The 25,551-nt window shown below is 40.8% G+C and overlaps 1 protein-coding gene across 1 annotated transcript in view; it reads left to right on the top strand.

The window, feature by feature from the left end:
- adgrb3 (adhesion G protein-coupled receptor B3) overlaps nt 1-25,551 on the top strand; it is an 870,525-nt gene that overhangs the window by 311,840 nt on the left and 533,134 nt on the right. Inside the window, exons 3-4 of the mRNA XM_060821286.1 lie at nt 15,121-15,231; nt 22,628-22,789. Of these exons, the coding sequence (XP_060677269.1) occupies nt 15,121-15,231; nt 22,628-22,789 (273 nt within the window). The remainder of the gene's footprint in view (nt 1-15,120; nt 15,232-22,627; nt 22,790-25,551) is intronic.

The following is a 25,551-nucleotide window of genomic DNA, read 5'->3' as shown; positions in this document are numbered from 1 at the left end:
TGGAATTTTAGAAAGAGCATCAACTGAATACAAAATTGATGAGGAGTAGGAAACAAAAAGTAATGTATAATGAATAGGTTTCAGATGGAAAATGGTTTATAGTGGAATTTTCAGGAGGTTTGTACTTGGACCCTTGCTTCTTCTTATCTTTCCTGTAAAAAAATCTCAGTCTTGGTGTGAATGGTGCAAATTCAAAGTTTGCAGATTACCCAAATCATGGGTGAATTGTAAACTGTGAGGACAGTATGGAACTCCAAAAGGATGTTGTAATATTGATAGAGTGAAGAGATAGGTGTCAGATGAAGTTCAAGGCAGAGAATGGGGAGATGATGCATCTGGGTATATGTAGAGAAAGCATAACATAAAGACTGGGCCTCCTGTGGTACAGTTGCAGTATCCCTGTCTCTGAGATCTGGATTCAAAAGCTACCTGCTCCAGAGATGTATAAGAACATTTCTGAACAGGTTGAGTAAGATTAATATAACTAGTCAAAAAAATCTAAAATAAAAATTACTATACTAAAGGATGTGTGGATCATGGAAACTAGATGTATATGTATATAAGATATTAAAGGTGACAGGAAAGTAGAGAGAACTGTTGGTAAAGCATACAAATGTAAGAACATGGAGTTTATGTTCAACTTGTATATGATATTGGTTAGATTTCAGTTGGAGAATTATGTACAGTTCTGAAGAGTACAGAAGAAGCTTACAAAAATGAGGATGAAGCACTTTAGTTATGTTGAAAGATTGGAGAATTAGGGACCATTTTTCTTGGAAAGGAGAAGGCTTAGAGGAGATTTGTTAGATGTATTCAAATCATGAAGAGTTTGGTGAAAGTGGATCCAGATTGAGAACCAGAGAGCAGACTTAAAGAATTTTGGGAAAGAACCAAATGTGACATGAGAATGTGCATTTTCATAGTGAGTACTTATGATCTGGAATGCACTGTCTGAAAGTATAGTAGAGGTGGCTTCAATTTACTCATTCAAAACAAAATTAGATGATTATTCAAACAGAAAAAATGCACAAGCTTTCAGAGACTAGGCAACAGCGCAGGAGGCTGGCACTTAGTTAAAATGCACTGGCATCAGTGAGAATGTGATGAGCCAAGTGGTTTTCTTTTACATACTAACAAAGCTGTGATTCTGTGATAACTGGACATCTCTACAGAGGGCAGTGAGTTTGTAGCTTGATAGATAACAGATAGTCTTCATGTAAATATTTCAAAGAATTATTTGAAAAGGTTGCCAATAAACTAGGAAGGAGGTAAATGGGAAAATAATTGAAATGAAGAAAGCAGAAGTCGCTGGGGTAGTGTAGTGGCTCAATGGCTAGCATCACTGCCTCACATCTCTATGAACCCAGGTTCGGTTCCAGCCTTGGATGGCTGTTTGTGTGGAGTGTGGAAGTCTTTTCCTTGCTCCAGTTTCCTTTCACAGTCTAAAGATTTGCAGGCTAGATGGATTAGCCATGATAACTGTAGGATTATAGGGATAGGGTGGGAGGCTATGTCTGGGTGAGGTGCTCTTCAGAGAATAGATGCAGACTCCATGGGTCAAATGGCCTCTTTTCACTTTCTATGATATTCAAATATGGCTCAGCATAGAATCTGTCTGGAATTCATAGAATCACTACATTGTGGAAACAGGCCATTTGGCCCAACAAGTCCACACCAACCCTCCAAAGAGTATCCCACCCAGACCTAATCCCTCACATTTCCCCTGACTAATGCACATAATCTACACATCCCTAAACACAACTGGCAATTTAACATGGCCAATATTACCTAACCTGCACATCTTTCAACTGTGGAAGGAAACTGGAGCACCCAGAGGAAACCCGCATAGGCATGGGGAGAATGTGCAAACTCCACACAGACATTCACACGAGGCTGGAATCAAAACCATGTCGCTGGTGCTGTAAGGCAGCAGTGCTAACCGTTGAGCCACCATGCCATCCCCTATTTCTGCTGTTTCTTATTAGTGTAGGAAATACTAATACAGTTGTACAAAGAAACACAGGCATTTAGCATTGACTGCCTCTTAAGGATTGAAGGAAGACCTGAGATTCTAGTAAAAAATCGTAACATTCAACACAATTTGGCAAAGATCGTATTTGAGATGGCAACATGATCCACCACCATACAATGAAGGATAGCTAGGAGTAGGCAAGAAAACATAAATTTGCCAGTGGAAAGTATAAAAGCAAAGAACATAAGAAAAGGAATCAATTTTAAGAGGGGAAAATGTAAATCCTGATTGCTTTATGAATAGTTATACTGAGAAGCAATCCAATTGGGATTCATCATTGAACAGAGCAGGGATTTGTGAGATAGCAATCATGGAGGTTTAAGGGATTATTTGGCCATAATAAACCAAGCAACAGTTTGGAGCATCTCATGTTAATTCTACCTCTAATTAAGACCATATTAAAAAATGTGCATCTGCTCTGGTCACTTTACATCGAAAAATATGTTGACACACTTGAGAGGGTGCAAAGGGAGAAAATCATGAATAATTCCTGAAGCAAGACAGCTTATAACAAAGACGTAGACTGAATTATTCAGATTGATTAAAAGAAGGTTGAGATTGGTATGGAGAAACTGCAGTGCTGTCTGTTTTGACTAGATAATAAGGAGAGTTGGGAATGTAGATTTTAGCAGATTATTTTAGTTAAATCTTACCAAATGTATGAACTGTATTAGTTTGAAATAGAGTAAAGAAAGCCCAGAAAAATAGATTGGAAATAAGAGTTTCTAGTATTGATTTACACTGTCTGGCATGATTGGGTAATAATAGTGCCAATGTAGAATCAGCAGCCTTATTGCTCAAGTTGCACTTCAGCAATGACCTTCACACCATCATAAGATTATAAGTGAGGATAACTACTGATGATTGTGTGACATTCAGTTCTATTAACAACTCCTCAGATACTTAAACAGTCCATATCTATGTGCAGTAAAATCTAGACAATTTTCATGCTAAGGGTTAGGAGTGGCAAGTAACATACTCGATACAAGATGTACATCTGCAACTCACCAACAATCCTCTGAAGTACCTCCCAAATCCTATTTAGAAGGACAAGGCCAGGACATAAAGGAAAGCATCACCACCTGGATCTTTTCTTCCAAGTCATAAACCATCCTGACTTGAGGTTAATTGCTGTTCCTTCACTAACACTGAATTAGAATTCTGAAATTCCCTCCTTAAGGATATACACTATATAACATAAATTGTAATAGTTCAAGAAGACAGCCCACTGATACCTTTTCCAGGGTAATAAAGGCTTACCTACATCTTATGAAATAATAGAAGAGTGCCAATTCCAGTTTTAAAGGGCTTCTAAAATGTTCTGCTCAATAAGCTGCCTGTTTCCAGCAGCAAGCCCATTTCCCAGCTGGATTCTCCAACCTGGAGAAATGAATGGAAATGCCAGTTTGGAGTCTAACATCTCAATGTTAACCAAGCCTGACTTCAATATAAAAGAGCAGAAGTAGGACATGCAGCCACACAAGGCTGCTCCACCATTCATTAAAATCATGGCTGATCTGACTGTAATCTCAAATCCACAATCCCAAACACATGGCAAGTATCTCTTTAACTCTGTCTTCTAAATATTCAAGGATTCTGCTTCCATCACCTTTTTAGAAAGAGATATCCAAAAACACTCAAACTACCAAAGAGAAAAAACTTTGCCTCATCTCTGTCTTAAATGGATAATGCATTATTATTAAACTGTGACTCCTGTTCTATATTGTCCTATAAAAGGAAGTTTCTTTTCTACATATATGCTATCAAGACTGCTTAGAATCATTTATATTTTAATTAAGTCTCTTCTTATTCTTTTAAACTCCAATGATGCAACTCTCGCCTGCTTAATATTAGATTAGATTACTTACAGTGTGGAAACAGGCCCTTCGGCCCAACAAGTCCACATCGACCCACCGAAGCGCAACCCACCCATACCCCAACATTTACCCCTTACCTAACACTACGGGCAATTTAGCATGGCCAATTCACCTGACCCGCACATCTTTGGACGGTGGGAGGAAACCGGAGCACCCGGAGGAAACCCACACAGACACGGGAAGAACGTGCAAACTCCACACAGTCAGTCGCCTGAGTCGGGAATTGAACCCGGGTCTCAGGCACTGTGAGACAACAGTGCTAACCACTGTGTCACCGTGCCACCCACCGTTTAGTCTTTCTTCATAAGACAATTCATCCATTCCAAGTAGTAGTTTGGTGAACTTCCGCCTGTTTCTAATGCACTTACATCCTTCCTTAAATAAGATGAGCTTTCCTAATTACTTTTTATAGTTGCATCCCTAATGGTTTGCCATTCATGCACAAGGACATCCCTCTGTATCCAAGAGTCCTGCAACCTCTTTTCATTTAGATAATGAGCTTTAATATCATTCTTTCTGCTAAAATAGACAATTTTACAGTTTTCCACAATATACTCAGTTTGCCAGATTTTTGTCCACTTACTTTACTATGTCTTTTTGTAGCTTCCATATGTTGTCTACACAACTTACCTTCCTACTGATCTTCACATCATCAGCAAGTTTGGCAGCCATAACTGAAGCCCCTTCATCAAAGTCATTTACATGAACTGTAAATTGCTGAGGCCTCAGGAACAACCCCTGTGGCACATCACTCATTGCGTACTATCAACCTGACCTTTCATTTCCTGCAATAAACATACATGTGGTGCTTCATCCAATGTTTTCTGGAATTCTAAATACAATACAATGCACCATTTCCACTTTATTCAGAGCACATATAATTTTCTTAAGGAACACCAAGGGATTGTCAAACATGATTTCCCTTACACAAAGCCATGTTGTTGTGCCTGACCATTTGGATTTATCTAAGTGCCTGCTATAACTTTGTTAATGATAGCTTCTAATATTTTCCCTGCGACAGATGTTAAGCTATTGGCCTATAGATTGGAACTTTCTGTCTCCACTAAAAACAAAGGAGTTATATTTTCTACCTTTCATTTAATGGGACCTCCAAAACAAAGCGTTTTGGAAAATTAATATTTGTTCAAGAATTATCTCATGAGCCATTTATTTTAAGACCCTAAGATTAAGTCAGTTCGGTGCAGCTCCAATAATTTATTTAGCACCAATTCTGGAGATGATAATTTTTCTGAGTTCCTCTGTCTCTTCCATTTTATGATTTACTGCTGCTTGTAGGATGTTCTTTATATCTTCTACAATGAAGACTGATGCAAACTATCTGTTCAGTTCATAGAACAAAAAAACAAGACAACGCATAAACAGGCCCTTTGGATCTCCAAGTCTGCATCAACACATTTTGCCCTTCCTTACTGAAACTGTTTTCACTTACAGCATCTGTCTCCTTCTCTTCAGTTCTATTCATGTATTTGTCCAGGTACTTTTTGAATATTACTGCTTCCACAACATCATCTGGCAGTGCATTTCAGGCACTTACCATCCTATGTGCGAAAAGCTTGCCTCACACATCTCATGTAAACATGCCCTCCCCCCCCGCCCCCCACCCCGCACCTTGAAACTGTGTCCCCAAGTATTTGATCCCTCCACCCTGAGAAAAACACCTCATGCTTTCCACTTTATCCATGCCATCATAATCTTAAAAACTTTGATTAGGTCGTCCCTCAACCTCCTGCATTCCAGTGGAAACAAACCCAGTCTATCCAACATCTCTTCATAGCTAAAATCTCCCAATCCAAGCAATATCCTGATAAACCTTTTCTGTATCCTCTCTGAAGCATCTTCGGGTAATGTGGTGACCAGAAATGTGTGCAATATTCCAAGTCAGACCTAAATGAAGCCCTGCAAAACTGTAGCAAAACATGCCTATCCTTATAGGCGAAAGTGAGGACTGCAGATGCTGGAGATGAGAGTTGAGAGTGTGGTGCTGGAAGTGCATCCGAGGAGCAAGGGAGTCTAGGTTTCGGGCAAAGGCCTTCATCAGGAATGAGGCTGTGAGCCTCACCATTACCCAGACCGCTATCTACCTATCGCACTCTCAGCTACCTTGCTCCAGCCCCACCCCACCTCCCATTTATCTCATCACCCCCTCGGCTCACAGTCTCATTCCTGATGAAGGACATTTACCCGAAACGTTGACTCTCCTGCTCCTCGGATACTGCCTGACCTGCTGTGCTTTTCCAGCTCTTGATGCCTATCCTTATACCCAATACCGCTTCCAATGAAGACAAGCATGCCATTGGCCTTTTTGACGACCTTATCTACCTGCGCTGCCACCTTCAGTGATCTGTGGACCTGCACACCCGAATGGCTCTGCATATCAATACTCCTAAAGGCTCTGCCATTCACTGTATAATTTCCACCAGTACTTCAACTTCCAAAATGCATCACCTCACATTTGTCTGGATTAAACTCAATCTGTCATTTTTCTGCCCATGCCTCCAACTGATCTATATCCTGCTGTATGCTTTGCTAATCCTCTTCACTATCTGCAAAACCACATATCTTTGTATTGACTGCAAACTTTCTAATTAGACCAGTCACAATTTCTTCCAAATAATTTCTGTAGATAACAAACAGCAGAGGTCCAAGCACTCATCCCTGTATAACACCACCAGTCACAACCCTCCATTCCAAAAAATATCCTTCCATCGCTACTCTCTGTCTCCTATGACTAAGCCAGTTCAGCATCCATCTTGCCAGCTCACCCGATAACGTGTGACTTCACTTTTTGCACCAGTCGAACTACCAGCAGCATTCCGAAAGCTAGTACTTCCGAACAAACCTTTTGGACGAAAACCTGGTGATGAAAAATTCATATAGATAACATCAACTGCTTTTCTCCCTTTTATTACTTCACAAAAAGCTCAATCAGGTTTGTGAGGCATGACCTCCACCATACAAAACCCCACGGTCTATAGCTAATAAATTCAAAGTTTGTGCGAAGATTTCGTAATCATCAAAAACACGGAAATAGAAAAAACACACCGGATCATCAACGCCACACTCACAGGCATCCGATTCATGAGAGAAGTAGAAAAGGATAGCCAACTCCCATTCCTAGACGTGATAGTACAGAGAACACCGAACGGAGAATTCACCACAAGGGTACACAGGAAAACAACACACACAGACCAAGTCCTAAACTATGAAAGTAACCACCCCAACACACACAAACGAAGCTGCATCAGGACACTATTCAAAAGAGCTACAACACACTGCAGTACACCAGAACTGCGAAAAGAGGAAGAGGAACACCTATACAAGGTATTCACCAAAAACGGATACCCGTGCAACTCTATCAACAGGTGCCTAAGAGATAGACCACGAAACGAGGACATGCCACAACCAAAAGGACTAGCCACACTACCATACATCAGGAGCGTTTCAGAACTGACAGCCAGACTACTGCGACCCCTAGGACTCATAACGGCACACAAACCAACAGCCACGCTCAGACAACAACTTACTAGAACAAAGGAGCCAATACCCAACATGAGCAAAACTAATGTAGTTTATAAAATACCATGCAAGGACTGCACAAAACACTATATAGGACAAACAGGAAGACAGCTAACAATCCGCATACATGAACACCAACTAGCCACGAAACGACACGACCAGCTATCCCTAGTAGCCACACACTCAGACAACAAGCAACATGAATTCGACTGGGAAAACACAACTATCATAGGGCAAGCCAGACAGAGAACAGCCAGGGAATTCCTAGAGGCATGGCATTCATCCACAAATTCCATCAACAGACACATCGACCTGGACCCAATATACCAATCACTACAGCTGACAGCTGAAACTGACACCCGGAAGCGGCAAGGACAGACCACTATAAATGCCGGAAGAAACATCAAAGAAGCGCTTCGCAGGAGGCTCCAGAGCACTGATGATGTCTCCTAGCCAGGGGACGAAACGTTTGCAACAAAAACTTCCAGCTCGGCGAACAGAACCACTACAGCTAATAAATTAATTTGCTTCCAAATACATATAGACCTTGTCCCTGAGAATCTTTTCCAATAATTTCCCTACTACCAACATGAGGCTCACAGGCCTGTAATTTCCTGGATTATCCCTGCTTCCCTTCTTAAACAGTGGGACAATATTGGCTATTTTCCAGTCCTCTGGGACTTTACCTGTGGCCAAAAAGGGTACAAAAATGTCAGTCAATGCTCCGGCAATTCATTTGCTGCCTCCCTTTATATTCTGGGATAGATCCCATCAGGACCTGAGAATGTATCAACCTTAATACTTTTTAAGATGTACAGCACGCCCTCCTTTTTAATAGCAACTTGTCTTAGAAATTCAACACTTCCTTCCCTGAGATATTTTTCATCAATTCCTTCTCTTTGGTGAATACTGACACAAAGTATTCATTGAGGACCTCACCTCTCTCTTGTGGCTTCAAAAATACGTTCTCTTCTTTGTCCTTGAGTGGGCAAACCTTTCCCTAGCTCCCCTCTTGCTTTTTATATATGTATAAAAAGCCTTGGGATTCTCCTTATCCCTGTTTGCTCATGCCTTATCATCACCCCTTTTACCCTATCTAATTCCCTGTTTAAGTTATTTCCTACTTCCATTATGTACTTCAAGGGCTTCATCAGTTCCAGTCCTCCTAGTATGCTTCCTTTTTCTTTTTGACCAAGGTCATAACATCCCTCATCATCCAATGTTCATGTACCTTGCCCTATCAATCCTTCATTCTCGTAGTAATGTGTCACTTATGAACTCTTATAAACTGCTGTTTGAAACACTCCTACATGTCTGATGTAGATTTACCCTCAAACAGCCACCCTCACTCAAAATTCTTCATCCCTGGGGAACACCACCAGACACAACCCTCCATTCCAAAAAGCATCCTTCCACCGCTACCCTCTGTCTCCTATGACTAAGCAAGTTCCATCTTGCCAGCTCACCCGATAATATGTGACTTCAGTTTTTGTACCAGTCAGGTTCTAATCAATATAGGAGAAGTTCAAATCACCCATCACAACAACCCTGCTGCTTTTGCATCTTTCAAAATCTGCCTCCATTCTCTGTCCTCTATCTCTCACTGACTATTGAGAGGCCCATAGTTTCCCCCCACAATGTGATTTCACCTTTCCTATTCCTGAGTTCTACCCATGTTGCTTTGCTGCTCAAATCCTCTGATGTATCATTTTGCAGTACAGCTGTGAGATACCTCTTTACAAGTAATGCAACTCCCCCACTCCTTTTACATCCCCTTCTATCACACCTGAAACATGTAAATCCTGGGACATTCAGCTACGAGTCCTGTTCCTCTTTCAGTGAAATCTCCTTAATTGCAATAATGTCTTGGTTCCAAGTAGTTACCTAAGCTCTAAAATCATCTACCTTGCCTATTTTACTTCACGCATAGAAACACATACATTTCATACCATCTCCCCTGCTCTTTTCAGCCGAGTTTCCCTGCCTGTTCTTGTTCTTATATATATAGAACATAGAACAATACAGCACAGAACAGGCCCTTCGGCCCACGATGTTGTGCCAAACATTTGTCCTAGCTTAAGCACCTATCCATGTACCTATCCAATTGCCGCTTAAATTTGCCAATGATTCTGACTCTGCCACTCTCACAGGCAGCGCATTCTTATTCTTATTCCTCTTAGCCTTGGTTTCTTCTTCTCTCACAATCTTTGCATCTCCTACCCTACTTTCCATTCCCTGCCACACGAGCTTAAACTCTCCCCAGACACCACCCCCCGCAAAGGATGTGTGTCTAGATCCTTCCCAAGTGTAATCTGTCCCATTTATGCAGGTCCCACCTCCCCCAGAACCAGTTCAAATGCCCCACAAATCTGAAACTCTCACCCCACACCATTTTTTCAACCATGTATATCCTGCTGTTTCTGCTAGTTCATGACTTGCATATGGCACCAGTAGTGATCCTGAGATAATTACCTTTGATATCTTACATTATAATTTTCTTCCTAGTTGTCTATATTTTGCTTTTAGGACCTCATCCCTTTTTTAACCTATGTTGTTAAAATCAACGTTTACTATGACCACTGGCCGTTAATCTGCTATCTCCTTATTTTCTATTATTAATTCTCCAGCCTCACTTTCTTTGGGATCAGCACTCACTTTGCTAACTTCTTTTCTTTCCAAATATTTATAGAAATTCTTACTATCTGTTTTATGCATCTGTCTGGCTTTCTCTTGTACTTTGATTTTTCCCTCATGAACTTCCCTCATGCTAGGAGCAGTCAAGGGCCTTTGCATTGATGGATTTCTGTCACCTTTCACCCAAAGACACTAAACCTCAATCAGGATGAGCATATAGCTTGCCACAATGTCTGTGATAACTATCTTCACCCTGTCATTTTTCATAACCAGTTTCCTGGGAACACCTACAATTCTTTGACCCTGTGACAGTCAGGTATTCTGTCTCATCTTCAGGTCTCCAGTACAGTCAGCAAGATGTCTGCTTGCACAAGATGCATTGCCGAAACTCACTAATAATCCTAAGAAAGCACTTTCCATAACTACTTTTATCTAAGAAGAACAAAGGGAACAGATACATGGGAGCACCGCTAGCAGCCAGTTCCTTTCCAAACCACTCACCATCTGACTTGGAAATATATTGCAGTTCTTTTACTGCCACTGGGTCTTTCTCTCTAACAGATTTATGGATGTCCCTATAGCCCAAGGATGGTCGCAATTCTCTACCTTCTACTACCCATCTCTGAGGCAACTAGGGATGGGCAATAAATTCTGGCCCAGCCAACAATGGCCTCATGAATTTTTAAAAAATGATTCACGACAGCCATCTGCCATTTCACAAAGAAGAGATTTATGGAGCTGTGAAGCAAACCACAGGGCCCACAAAACAATGGCCTCACACATGAGCATGGAGTCTGTGCAGCACATTTTTTTTTAGATTAGATTAGATTACTTCCAGTGTGGAAACAGGCCCTTCGGCCCAACAAGTCCACACCGACCCACCGAAGCGCAACCCACCCATACCCCTACATATACCCCTTACCTAACACTACGGGCAATTTAGCATGGCCAATTCACCTGACCCGCACATCTTTGGACTGTGGGAGGGAACCAGAGCACCCGGAGGAAACCCACGCAGACACGGGGAGAATGTGCAAACTCCACACAGTCAGTCACCTGAGGCAGGAATTGAACCCAGGTCCCTGGCGCTGTGAGGCAGCAGTGCTAACCACTGTGCCACCGTGCCGCCCTAAGAGGGAGGGTGTCCGTGTTTGCCAAGGCGCATTCTATCTTCAACAAATGCACAATTCTGTTGTTCCAGTGGGTATCTTCTGACTCCAACATTAGAAGAGGAGAAAGGATAGAGACCACATACAACAGTTACACTGAGGGAGAGGCTCACACTGTGTGTAAGGCTTCCTTTCAATTGAAATTAATTTCCCCAACATTGATCCATTTTATCTTTGCAATTATCTCAGATTCCACAATGCAAAATTCTCTTGGCTAACACCGTTCAACAAGAATCAGCAGCCAGTGCCTTCATAAATCAACTCCATACAGCAACATACTATTAATAAAAAGGACAACAGAATTGATCAGTTTCTGTGCATCTGCTTAGTGTCTGTCCTGTTAATAACCATTGCCTGTGCCAGTGCAGCATGACTGCAGTATGACTGGGGAAAAGCTGCTGACTCTCGTCAGAGGAGAATGTGAATGGCCTTGTGTGAAAGCCCTTGCTTCACCCAAGGCCATCTTTAGCTTCAGTCTGCACCACCCTGGCCTAGACAGACAGAGCTGCAAAAGGACGTGCACCAAGACGATCAACAGTAATAGCAGCATGGGTGCTGCCATCTTGAGAGAGGGCAGCAGGAACGTACTCTGCAGAGCCACTGGAATTTGATCAGGGACAGCAATCCTTGTAATTTCCTGTGGGTAATTGCTGAACTGCTGTTTGAGACAAAAGGTCCCTTTGATCACAACTATTCATATTTTATGATGGTAGCTGTCTGTGCCTGGATGGCAGCAGTCAGAGATCTCTAAAAACCTTTATCTTTCTTTCCAAGTCCTGTGCTATACTGGCGCTGAACTCCTCCACTTTCCTTGACAGCCCTCAGAGTGTGCCTGACAGCCCTGTCAATGTATTTAACACCCCAGTGTGTCTCAGCTTCTCCCTATCGTGCACCCTGACCAGGTCCTCATCAGAGTGTGCACTGATGAAACTCTTGCATGACATTGTCCCTCTGGGAGAGTTCATTAGGAACAGAGCCATCTCCCTTCCCTTGCTGCAACCCAAATGTGCCCTGTGACTGACCACGTGACTCATCCTGACTCTACACTAACTTCTAACATTTGTGTAGTGCCAGTTGTTGAGCAAGTGGTGCTCAGGGTCATATACAATCATGCAATCAAAACAAATAGGCCATTCAGTTCATCAGGCCAGCTCCACTATTCAATAAGAACTAATGGGCCTCAACTACACGTTCCTGTTGCCACACTCTCCATAACTCTTCTGTTTCATGGTTCCGACCAGGATGAGAGGAAAGGGTGAGCAGAGAGCGTGCATAATGTTGCGATTTTCTATGGCCTCGGGGTTGTCCCACCGACTCTGGGCACAGGTCAAATGGCACTTGTGCTAATAATTGTACGTACCATTGCCTGGACAATGCTGTGGGTATGCAGGCATAGTGGTCCCCCATTATCCACTTTTGTGGGAGTCCTCCTCCTTGAGGGGATGGGACAGTGTGTCACTAAGTATCTGTCAGTGTGTTGGGTGATAGAGCAGCCATGCACAGATCTGCAGAGCCACACAGAAGGACATGTTGCTGGAGAGATTGGAGTGTGTCCATTTACGTATGATGTAATGGGGATGTGATAAATTGAGAGGTATGAAAGGTGTATGGGGTGAGGGAATGTGATGTGTAGTAGATGCTGAACAATTAACTCCCCTCATCATGTACCCTCATACCCTACTCAATCTCAACAACCTCCAACAGATGTATCACTTCCTTCCTGTCTTCTACCTCACTGACCAGTACATCAAGGATGGTGTCACTTCCACAGACTCCAGCACACTGGTTCAACTTCTCTTTGACAGGAACTGCACCTTAAATAAGGCAAGATGGCCTGGAGGATGAGCTTCCTTTGGAATGTTACTTGGGCACTCTGTTGTTCACCAAAGGCACACAATGAAGAGCTGCTCAGTTCAAACCAGCCCTTGGCCACACTGCAATCCAAACAGTGCACGCACATTTTGCATGCTGCCTCATTTCCAGTCAGCATGGGCTATCTACCATTCATCTACCCCTATCCTAAAAAAATCAGGCAAATCAATATGTATCTCACAGTCTCCAATGCTCAGCATTACAAGCTGATAGATTGCTGGAGTGAAAGACAGAAAAGAAAGAAAAACATTTCTTTTAAGCTCCATTGTCAGACGGTTCTGATAAGTGTCAGTACCAGACATTTTTAGGTGTCGCCACTCTCAGCACATACTATTTGTCATCAACTTGCCCATTTTCAATCAGTTGAGATTCTGACTTTAATTTCTTGATATCTCTGACTGCTAGTGGATGTTTTCTCTCTTTTCCATAACTGCTTGTTTCGATACAATTCCCAGAACACATTCAACACTGTGGGGTCCTTTCCTGTGCTCGACAAAGAAAGATAGGAAAAATTATCTTCCCTTCATTCAATTTCTTATAAGAAAAGGCTGTTTCCCCATGTGCTGGCATTATCTTTCAAACTCTATGTTTACACAGGCAGGAACCCACACATGAGCTTCCCAACTCCCCAAACTATTTGGACAAAAACTAGGCACAAGTTGCAGTTCACCCTTAAGAGAGTGATTGATAGATGAATGCAGATGTGGACTGAAATTAATTTTTAATGGAGTAAATTTAATTGATGCATGTGAGAGCAAGCTAGATAAAGATGAGGGAGAAACTAATAGAAAGATATACTGACAGGATGAGATGAATGATAGGTTTTGTAGATTATAAACATCAAATGTATTAAAGAGCCTTTGTCTGTGAAAAAACAGACTATTCTGTGCACTCGAGGTAAAAGTCCCTTCAAATGTAAAGTTGTATAAGCACATTTTTGTGTGTGTGTCTGTGTATTATCCACAATAAGCACTGTTGAACTTGCATCTCTTAAACAGGCTTTGACTTCAAATTTTACATGGATGAAATTGGTCTTGATCATTAGAGCCAACTTGGCTTGTAATAAATCACCAGCTGCTTGATTCTCCGTTTTCAATGATTTGGAAAGTACTGTTCAAAGTTTTTACTTTCAAGGCAAGTAAGAATGACAGGAGGATGAGGAAACAAGTATCCAAACAAAGAATTGAACGAATATTCAGTAAACTCAGTCAATAAAAGATTAATAGCAATGTCACTAGATGTGTAATCTGGAAGTCCAGTTCATGCTTCTTTGACAACTGATGGAATTGAAAGCTAGTTTCAGTCATTGTAGCCACCAATGCTTGTAACAATCCATCTGATTCACGAATGTCCTCTACAGAAGGAAATTAGCCACCTATATCAGGTCTGATCTACACATGACTCCAGAACCACAGCAGTGTGGCTGACTCTTAACATCCCTCTAAAATGGCAGAGCAAACCATTCCATTCAAAAGCTGTTAGGGCTGTGCAATAAACATTAACCCTTGACAGTGATGCCCACGTTCCATGAAAGCATTTTAAAAAAAACTTAGTTTAGAACACTTTCTCCTGTCCCTCACATGTTAACATTACAGCAAAAAGGATTACTCTCTGAAAAGCACCTGACCAAGAGAATGTGAATAACTTTTCCAGTTTTTTTTGACACATTGTTCTAATTTTACAAGGGGAAATCTCGGTGGACAGAATGTAATCCTCATGCGACTATGTGTGCAGAATTTGCCAACCCGTTCACAAAGAAGTGGCTCGCGTCCTCGCTCTTTCTCTCTTCACAGCACACAAAGGAGATTCCTAAACCCAAGCCAACAACAAAAAAAATAGGAAGTGCATTTGTTATTTTACCACATCGAGTAACAACAGATTCAGTACCTGTTTTGTTCATAACGTTGTCATTAAAATCAGTAAGAATGAGTAAGATACAAATGTAAATGTGTGAATTATGCAATGGCAGACCTTTCATAAACCTCTATTCTATCCTTAGAATATGGATTGATGGGAGATCACACAATAAAAAGTCAGCGAACTCGATCAGTTCATGAGAGAAAGGTCCCTCAGGAACAAGCTGATGCTGGTAAAATTATGCCACATACTGGTAATTAATTCAATAGTTCTATTCCTGTCTTCATTTTATCAATATAACAAATCCACTGCATGTTTTCATAGAGTTTTTCTTTTAAATTTCAATCGTGCAGATGACGTTTCTTGTACATTAACCGTTTTCTTTACAATCAGTCACCCGAAAATGTCTAGAACTTTCTTCAAGTCAGTGGCTGTACAATAATTAGCAACTGCATTTTGGAAGCTCAGATTTAATATTAATCAAAATACCACACCATTGCATGTAAGCAGTAAGTTATTACTTATTTACAAGGGTTTCCACTAGTTTTAGTAAAACAATGATCAAAACTTGGCAAGTGTTCGCTGCAATCAGAAGCTAATGTTTGTGTGGGTGATTAAAAAGGCTTGTAGCTCTTCAATCTCCTTGCTGTAGATGCCTGGGGAAATCCTTGTCTTTAATACGTCATAGACTTTCAAAGCATTCACACTGGGTGCAATTAACCTGACCTACCCATCGGGTAAATGACAGGATCAAATGCAACACTGGTTTGACAGCCTGTCTGCTTTATTCTCAGTTGAAGTTAGCATTAGCTAGAGTCTAAGGTTTGTGTTCTACCTGGTCTTGTGGGATTTCCACCCAAAGAATTAGGTTAAAAGTATTCCCAGATTCTCTGCTACCATCCATGCTGCCACTCGGCATTCACTGTTAAGGTGCTAGAAAGTGCATGCAATCAGAACTTCCAAAGGACACATTTGACGTTGGTAAGCATTTATGAAAAGGGTCCATGAAGAATATTATACCTGTTCCAATTCAGATGATTTTGATTTATGTATCTTGATCATCAATTTAAAAACAAGCTACACAAGCTGTGTTATTTTCTATCTCTGCTGAATAGTCGACACTGTCTGACCATTCAGAAGTGGATGGTTTGTTCAATGTAATATATGTTTTCTTTTACGCCATTGAGGGTAATCCAACCATTATTCCTTAGTTACAGGGGATAAGCAGATTCCCAATCTTAAACCTGCAACTAGGATAAAATACAAACATTTTTATTTGCCAATCTTATGCTGCATGATAGAGTTTCTTCAACTTATTTCTGATTAATACAGCATCTCATCTTCATTATTATTTTCAATAAAGAATTTACTACGCTCATGTTCATTGAAATGGTCAACTTAGAAGTATTGAAGCATTAAGTGTTTTCAATATTAATGCTTAATTGTGTTAATGATGGACCATCTACATTCCCTGTCAATTCACTTCATTTTCAGGGTCCTGGCCATCTGGCACTCAGGCCTCCTTTATAGTTCAAAGAGTGAAAATGGTTGGCCTTCTAGGAGTTAAGAGGAAGAAGGGAGAGGTGATGAAGGAGCAAAGAGAGAGGAGGACAATGATAAAATTAGCAGGCCTCAATAGAAGAACCATTCCTGCTAAACAGTCATTGAGTAAAACACAAATATTCTGAAGAAGCTGTCTGTTCAGATTGTCATTATGCTCTGTCTGGAAGAGGTTGAATCACAGTCAGTAGTTTCCAGGTTCTAAAGGTTGCGAGGGAGGAGGAGTGGGAGGGCAAATAATCAGCATTTTCAAATGAAAAATGTGCATTTTTTATTTTGCATGTTTTTTGCATTTAGTATTTCATTTCATCATGCCTGTGCTTCTGTAGTTGTTGAGAAATAGATCCAATGAAGTGAGAATGTTTCTAATTCACTGCAATGGACTACTGCATTGTGTTCAACACCAGTGTATGACACTGCTGGTGTTCCTTGTATGTTTTGTTGCTGCATTAGACCTGTGATGCATATAAATGTTTTCAAAATAAACTTTGTTGTAATTTCTGCAATTCGTCTTAGCACAAGACCCCAATTAAATAACCAATCTCCTCATTATGGTTTTCATTAAAATGATGCCAAAATCATTTTTTGCAGATTTATTTTCTTCAAACTCTTCAATGTTGCAGTTATGGCATAAACAGAGACATTACCTTGAATGGAGAAGAGATCCTGTGCCATTTTTGCCTGCATCAAGATGTGTACTATCGTTATTGTTTGTACTGTTTACATTTGTAACATAATTTAAATTCATTTAGCAACAGTTACTGAAGATTCAAAATGATGCACTGGGCAGAAATTCAGACTGCAATTGATCACAAGGAACATCTTTTACAAGTGTTGACATTTTAATGACAGTCAAGCCCTCCACCAAACCAATGAGAGAATGGCAGTTATTGAAATTGCCATTTTTCAGCAGACATAGTAAGAACAAAGACTGCATCATTACTTCTTCATTACTGCTTCACTTTGTTGGTTCCTTAAATAACTTAAGCAATAAATTAATGCACATTGTTGTCTCAAATATCACATACACCATGGAAATATTAAGAGTTGCAAGTTCTCTTGCCTGGTAATTCCCCTGACTACTTAAAGATATGCTTAAGGACAAGAGACAGCAGTAGCATAACAGTAATGTTACTGTATTCGTGATTCAGAGTCACAGACTAATGCTTTGAGGACACAGATTCAATTCCAATCGGAGCAGCAGATCAAATTTAAATTCAACCAATTTAAAAAGAGATTGGAATACGAAGCTGGTCCCAGCACTAGTGACCATAAAATTGCCATTGATTGGTTCACTACTGTTCTTTAGAGAAGAAAATCTTCCAGCCTCACCAGGTCTTACCTACATGTGACTTTAGAATCAAAGCAGTAAGGTGCCTCTGGAATAACCAAACCAGCCATTCAAGGGCAATCATGGATGAAGAAGAAATACTGGCTTTACTACTTATATCCCTGAAAGAGTAAATAAATAATTTTGGTTAAAGCCCTGACAGTGAAAGTCCATGAAAGAAACCCATTGGGTTAAAGCAGTAATAACCAAACTTGCTGAAGAGCTAATTAAGAAAGAAACAGAAAACAACAGAGAGACACATCTGCTTTTGCCATTTTTTGACTGGTTTCAATACTCAATGTGAATGTTAATGAAATTAAAGAAATTAAAGAATGAAATCTTTAAAAACAACTAAAATATCATTTAAACTAGGCACAAGAGTTTAAAAACGCCAACTGGACTTTCCAAATACTAATGTTGGTGTTATATATAATTAAATGAATCCTATTTGTTCAGTCCCATCATAGATGAGTTACCATCAGTCTGTTCCTAGCCTCCAAGACTTCTTTGTTTAGTAAATATCTGTCAGAAATAATGGTCTTGGCTTGGTTCAATTTTTCGACAAGGCTTATGTAAAGATATAAATTGTATTTTTTAATATAATTTTAAAATAAGACATCTTTTTCAATGCTGTGTTTGCTGTCTTTGTATAATTGCTGTTTTAATTTAGTCCTTTTCTGTTCTGCTTATTAAATATCATTAACAGGCAGCTTCCTGTGGACTGCTAGTAAATGTGGAAAAACTGCGTATGTAGAATAACAAAACACATCATGAGATATCTAGAGTAAGCATCTGAAAAGGGGAAAGACTTTTTTGGGCTTAAACCTTTCATTGGAACTGAAAACTCTTTCATCTTTCAGAAATGCTGAAGTTCAACATGTAGTAATGTGTCTCTCACTTTTCATGTGCTAACTGATTTAGAATCATAGAATCAGAGAATGGTTACATGTGGAAGGGGGCTGCTGCTCTCTGTAAAGAGCTATTTGCCTCATGCCACTGTCCTGGCTACTTCTTGTAGCCTGACAAATTCTTCCTTTTGAGATTATTAATCCAATTCTCTTTTGAGTGCCTTGATTGAACTGACCTCCACACCACTCTCAGCAGTGCACTCCAGATCAGATGTTACAATTGCTTCTTTTGCAAATTGTCTTCAATAAGTGTGATCCTTTCACAAACAACAATGCAGTGAGTGCTGTGCCCAGACACCTCATGTATTCAAACCCACTGTTAAATTTCCTCTCAATCTTCTCTTTTCAAAGGAGAACAATCTCAGCTTCTCTAATCCATCCATCGAACTAAAGTTCCTCATCACCAGAATCATTCTCATGAATCCATTCTGATGCCATCACATTCTAAGATGTGGCACACAAACAATGCTCTGGTTGATGCCAAATTTGTATTTTACACAAATTGAACAAAATTTCAGCTTTTATACTCCACATATTTATTCATATAGCCAAGGAATACGTATGCCCATATACCCCCAGGTCCTCTGCTGCAGTAACATCGAGAGTTACAGACTTTCTTTTGTGTCTTTGTGTTCTTCATGCCAAAGTAATAACTTCACATTTCTCTGCATTAAATTTCATTTGCCACTTTCCCTCCCATTGCACTCACCTGTCTATGGCCTGTTGTGCATGCTTAACATTTTCTGTTCTGCCTTTCAGTGCACAAACACCCAAGGTCAACCTCTATGCCATGTCCAATGTTTGATGTTTGGTTTGGGACATTCAATGACATACATTGTTTTCTGTGACTGGCAGGTGACCTGCCTCTGTGATGCTAAAACTGCACTTCAAATTTTAAGTAACAGCATGGAGTGTGCAAGGAATTTGAAATAAGAAGGATTGAAAGTCTATGCGGTGGTCTTCTTTAAAAGCTCTTTGCTCGCTCCCTATTGATCCTAGACATGTTGATTAGGGACTTATGGGAGAAACAGGGCCAAATTATTATTGTGTTTTGGAGAACTTGCTTCAGGACCTGCAAAGATAATTATGCGGCAAAGCACAGGACAGCTGATAACCTTGTAATTAATATGCCAGTGCATTTAAATACAATTTAGATATTTAAAGATTCAAAATGTATACTTTATTGGTATGTAATGATTAGTTTCACAATTCAGGAACAGTGTTTCATTAAAGTGCTCGTAGGATTCAGACATTGCTATGAAGAGGCCCTTGGAAATGTCATTATCTCCTGCAATGCTTGTTTTCTGACCTCCATTAATGCTGTCATGACAATATTTCTCAAATGTAAATTGGGCCTCCATTCTAAGTAACATAGGACTCCTGAGTTGATATACCGATTGGCTGTTAGTCTGCAATTAAATGTTTGTGTTTGGGGAAAGTAAACACAAGAGTGTAATTCTGTCTGGAGTCAGATTTTTGACTGACTCAGAAATGGAATGATGGGAGATTCTGTTTCTTTCCCTTGTAACTAATTTGCCTTCTCCTTCCACAACCCTCACCCAATGTCAGGGAGGCTAGCTTCCATCATTTTGGTTTAAACAAAAGTCATTCATTGAATATGGGCATTGCTGGCTGGGTCAGCATTTATTGCCTAGACCCAATAGCATTTGAGAAGGAAGTGGTCATAGAGTCATAGAGTCACAGAGATGTACAGCATGGAAACAGACCCTGCAGTCCAACCCGTCCATGCCGACCAGATATTCCAACCCAATCTAGTCCCACCTGCCAGCATCCGCCCCATATCCCTCCAAACCTTTCCTATTCATATACCCATCCAAATGCCTTTTAAATGTTGTTCTAGCCCCCACCACATCCTCTGGCAGCTCATTCCATACACGTACCACCCTCTGCATGAAAAAGTTGCCCCTTAGGTCTCTTTTATATCTTTCCTCTCTCACCCTAAACCTATGCCCTCTAGTTCTGGATTCCCTGACCCCAGGGAAAACACTTTGTCTACTTATCCTATCCACGCCCTTCATAATTTTGTAAACCTCTATAACGTCACCCCTCAGCCTCCGACGCTCCAGGGAAAACAGTCCCAGCCTGCTCAGTCTCTCCCTGTAGCTCAGATCTTCCAACCCTGGCAACATCCTTGTAAATCTTTTCTGAACCCTTCCAAGTTTCACAACGTCTTTCCAATAGGAAGGAGACCAGAATTGCACGCAATATTCCAACAGTGGCCTAACCAATGTCCTGTACAGCCGCAACATGACCTCCCAACTCCTGTACTCAATACTCTGACCATTAAAGGAAAGCATACCAAATGGCTTCTTCACTATCCTATCTAGCTGCGACACAACTTTCAAGGAGTTATGAACCTGCACTTCAAGGTCTCTTTGTTCAGCAACTCTCCCTAGGAGCTTACCATTAAGTGTATAAGTCCTGCTAAGATTTGCTTTCCCAAAATGCAGCACCTTGCATTTATCTGAATTAAACCCCATCTGCCACTTCTCAGCCCATAGGCCCATCTGGTCCAGATTCTGTTGTAATCTGAGGTAACCCTCTTCGCTGTGCACTACACCTCCAATTTTGGTGTCATCTGCAAACTTACTAACTGTACCTCTTATGCTCGCATCCAAATCATTTACGTAAATGACAAAAAGTAGAGGGCCCAGCACCGATCCTTGTGGCACTCCACTGGTCATAGACCTCCAATCTGAAAAACAACCCTCCACCACCACCCTCTGTTTTCTACCTTTGAGCCAGTTCTGCATCCAAATGGCTAGTTCTCCCCGTATTCCTTGAGATCTAACCTTGCTATTCAGTCCCCCATTGAGAACCTTGTCCAACGCCTTCTGAAGTCAATATAGATCACATCTACTGCTCTGCCCTCATCAATCGTCTTTGTTACTTCTTCAAAAAACTCAATCAAGTTTGTGAGACATGATTTACCGCACACAAAGCCATATTGACTATCGCGAATCAGTCCTTGCCTTTCCAAATACTGTCCCTCAGGATTCCCTCCAACAACTTGCTCACCACCGAGGTCAGGCTCACCAGTCTATAGTTCCCTGGCTTGTCTTTTCCGCCCTTGTTAAACAGTGGCACCACGTTTGTCAACCTCCAGTCTTCTGGCATCTCACCTGTGACTATCAATGATACAAATATCTCAGCAAGAGGCCCAGCAATCACTTCTCTAACTTCCCATAATCTTATGCCTTATGTGGTGTAGGTAGATTCACAGTGCTATTGGGGTGGGAATTCCAGGATTTTGACGCCTCACAGAGTACAACTTCAATGGCCAGGAAGCAGGGTATATTAAAGTAATGTGAAAATCCAATGAAATTCGTGAGCAGCACTTCTCAAACATTATCTCATTGTCAAGGATTGAAAATTGTCACAACCCCTGAGCGAGAGCAAAGACCTACTGGAGTGGGAATATGCTTGTGTAATTTGTTTTGAACTCCGTGGCAGCCTCTACTGCTGTGGATCTTCCCAACCCAAAACTTCATCTCACAGTTCTTTGTATCCCAGCTTCCAATTTGGAAATCCTCCTTTCACACACATTTGATTAGGTATTTATAGAAAGACTTTTTCAGCTTGAAAATATGGATATATCCCTCCCACAGTTTATGTTTGCAATCATATCCCATCATTTTGGAAGTGCTTGGTAAGAGTTTCAGAGATCATTGGAAATCTTATAACTGCTCTGTACAATTTCTTCTCAGTTATAATAACTAGTTGACAGATTGCAGACTGTATTGCTACTGGTTATTCTTGGGACAATTACTGTGTTATTGACAATGGAGTTTGTGCTGTTTAATGATTACTGTGTCATTCTTTACATACAGGAGACCCTGTTACAGAAGAATGGACCCAGTGGAGTATGTGTTCAGTAACATGTGGGCAAGGGTCGCAGGTGCGAACCAGAGCTTGTGTATCATCTTACGGGATTCTGTGCAGCGTGCCTTTAAGAGAATCAAGGGTTTGCAATAACACTGCCCTCTGTCCAGGTAGTGTTAGCAATGGATGAGTAAAAATATGGATGTTTAATTATGTGACTCAATATAGACAAAACAACCAAAATATTTTCAAATTCCTGCATTTTGCTCCTATTTACCTTTTCCTTTAATTCAATGTATGAAACATTTTTACAGTTTACCTATGATAAGCTTAAAACAGTGTGGAAGTCAGAAATTATTTTAAGGTTGGCGTGGCAATGATGTGTTCCCTTTTGAATAGGTGTCATGCAACCTACACAAAGAAGATGACTCGGTAATCTCATTGCTTTCAATTAGGCCTATTGACAGATCACACTGTTTCAGCAAAAAACATCAGGTAAATTGGAATAATTCTTGTCAGCAGCTGTGCAGAAGCCTGTTTAGCTTTATCGAAATATTTATTTAATTCAATGCTGCTTAGCAGAATTTGAATGGTTTTCACACTGTGATATTGCTACCACTGGCTGGGGTACAGCTGCTGTTGCAATGTTGCCAGATAGTGATTGTTTGTATATCTTAAAATGACTCGTTGTGTTCAAACTTATGGCCATAACTACGAGGTCAACATTGACACACACCTGAACTCTTGGTGCTTAGAATGGGGTGGGGTGACGGGAGACAAATAGAAAAGCAGAAGCAGTGAATGGAAAAAAATATATTTAACGGTGGTGGATGCTTTGAACTGTCAGAGCATTCAGGTCAAACTCCCCGTACAAGAATAGAACAGAGAACTGGTGGAATTAATTTGGATTCAGTGGAATGCCTCAGGGCTCGGTGCTGGAGCCATTACTGTTTGTTATCTATATCAATGATTTGGATGAGAATGTCCAAGGCATGAATAGCAACTTTGCAGATGACACTATACTAGGTGGTATCATGGACAGTGAGGAAGGTTCTCAGAAATTGCAGTAGGACCTTGATCAGCTGGGGAAGTGGGTCAAAAAGTGACAAATGGAGTTTAATGTAAATAAGTGTGAGGTCTTGCGTTTTGGAAAGGTAAGAGTTTCATGGTGAATGGTGGCGCCTGAGGAGTGTAGTGGAACAGAGGGATCTTGGAGTTCAGGTACAGGATTCTCTGAAAGTGGAGTCCCATGTAGACAGGGCTGTGAAGGCTGCTTTTGGCACACTGGCCTTCATCAGTCAGGCTCTGGAGTACTAAAGCTGGCAAATTCTGTTGCAATTGTACAGGATGTCGGTGAGGCTGAATTTGGAGTATTGTGTTCAGTTTTGGTCACCTTGCTATAGGAGGGATGTTATTAAACTGGAAGGAATGCAGAAGAAATTAATAAGGATGTTGCCAGGGCTCAATGGTCTGAGTTATAGGGAGAAATTGGACAAACTAGGACTTTTTTTCTTTAGAGTAGAGGAGACTGAGGGCAAATCTTATAGAAATGCATAACATCATGTGAGGCATAAATAGAGTGAATGCACTCAGTCTTTTTTCACAGGGTTGGGGAAATTGAGGACTAGAGGACATCAGTTTAAGGTGAGAGGGGAAAGAATAAAAGGAACCTGAGGGGCAACCTTTTTACACAGAGAGTGGTACACATGTGGAATAAGCTGCCAGTGGAAATGGTTGAAGCGGGTACATTAACATTTAAAAAGCATTTGGACAAATACATGAATAGAAAAAGGTTTAGAATGATATGGGCTAAGTGCAGGGAAATGGGGTTAGCATGGATGGACATTTTAGTCGGCATGTAAAGGTTTGGGCCAAAGGGCCTGTCTCCATGCTGTAGGACTCTATGACTCTATCACTCTATTCCAAATGCAAAAATGGTCTCTTATATATTTCAAATGTTACATGTGCCTGACCTTGTAATTTATTAGTCACACAAGTTCATGTTTAATTGAGCAGAGATCTGGCAATTCACTTGCCCAGCATGTAATATGGGTTCTTACTGTCCTTGGTGGAGATGTTGCAGCACTGGAAAGTGTCTATAAACAGAGCCTGTTTCATTGCGGTAGCACCTTACCACTGTTGAATTGTTTCCCCTCTGGACTGCAGTCTGCAGCTGTTACTCACCAAGCTGAGTGGTAGTAATCCATCAGTCTGAATGGTGAAGTATGGCAGGTTATTTAACAGAGAAAGCATCACATTGGAACTTGTTGGGAGAGAATGGTGCAGCAGTAATATCACTGGACTTGAACTCAAAGGCTCAGATCTGGAAATATACATTCAAATGGCAAGTGGTAGAATTTAAATTGAATTTTTAAAGAAGAATCTAGAAGCTGTCCTATACTCCTCACATACACCCTGGCACTATAGAAACTTCACCCAGCTGAGTGCAACTTTGTTTAAAAGCAAAGGGCCAGTTAGACTCGAAATATCAGCTCTTTTCTCTCCTTACAGATTCTGCCAGACCTGCTGAGATTTTCCAGCGTTTTCTCTTTTGAGTGCAACTTTGCTTTGAGTTTATTCCTGGGCCATGGGCATTAGCAGAGGGATCACCGTTCATATTGTTACCTTGGCCCTGGTCTCCATTAGTCCTGAAGCCGTGACTTTCTTCCTTAATCATTGTAGTTCATATTATATTACTCATTACGATTTGAGGTATTTGAGTGGAGTGTTCGGTGCCCTCTGCAAAAGGAATTTAAATGTCAGTTTCATTATTTATCATGTTGCTTCCAATGTACACAATCTCACATCATAGATTCTGTAGTTTGGAAATAGGCCATTCAGCTCATCAAGACCACACTGACCCTTATAAAAGCGTCCCACCCAGACCCAATCCTATCTTATCCCTGTAACCCTGCATTTCCCATGGTCAATC

The sequence above is a fragment of the Hemiscyllium ocellatum genome, chromosome 3 (genome assembly GCF_020745735.1).
Source record: "Hemiscyllium ocellatum isolate sHemOce1 chromosome 3, sHemOce1.pat.X.cur, whole genome shotgun sequence".
Classification (NCBI taxonomy): domain Eukaryota; kingdom Metazoa; phylum Chordata; class Chondrichthyes; order Orectolobiformes; family Hemiscylliidae; genus Hemiscyllium; species Hemiscyllium ocellatum.
The sequence above is the reverse complement of the archived record's forward strand: the minus strand, read 5'-3'. Positions and strand labels throughout refer to the sequence as shown.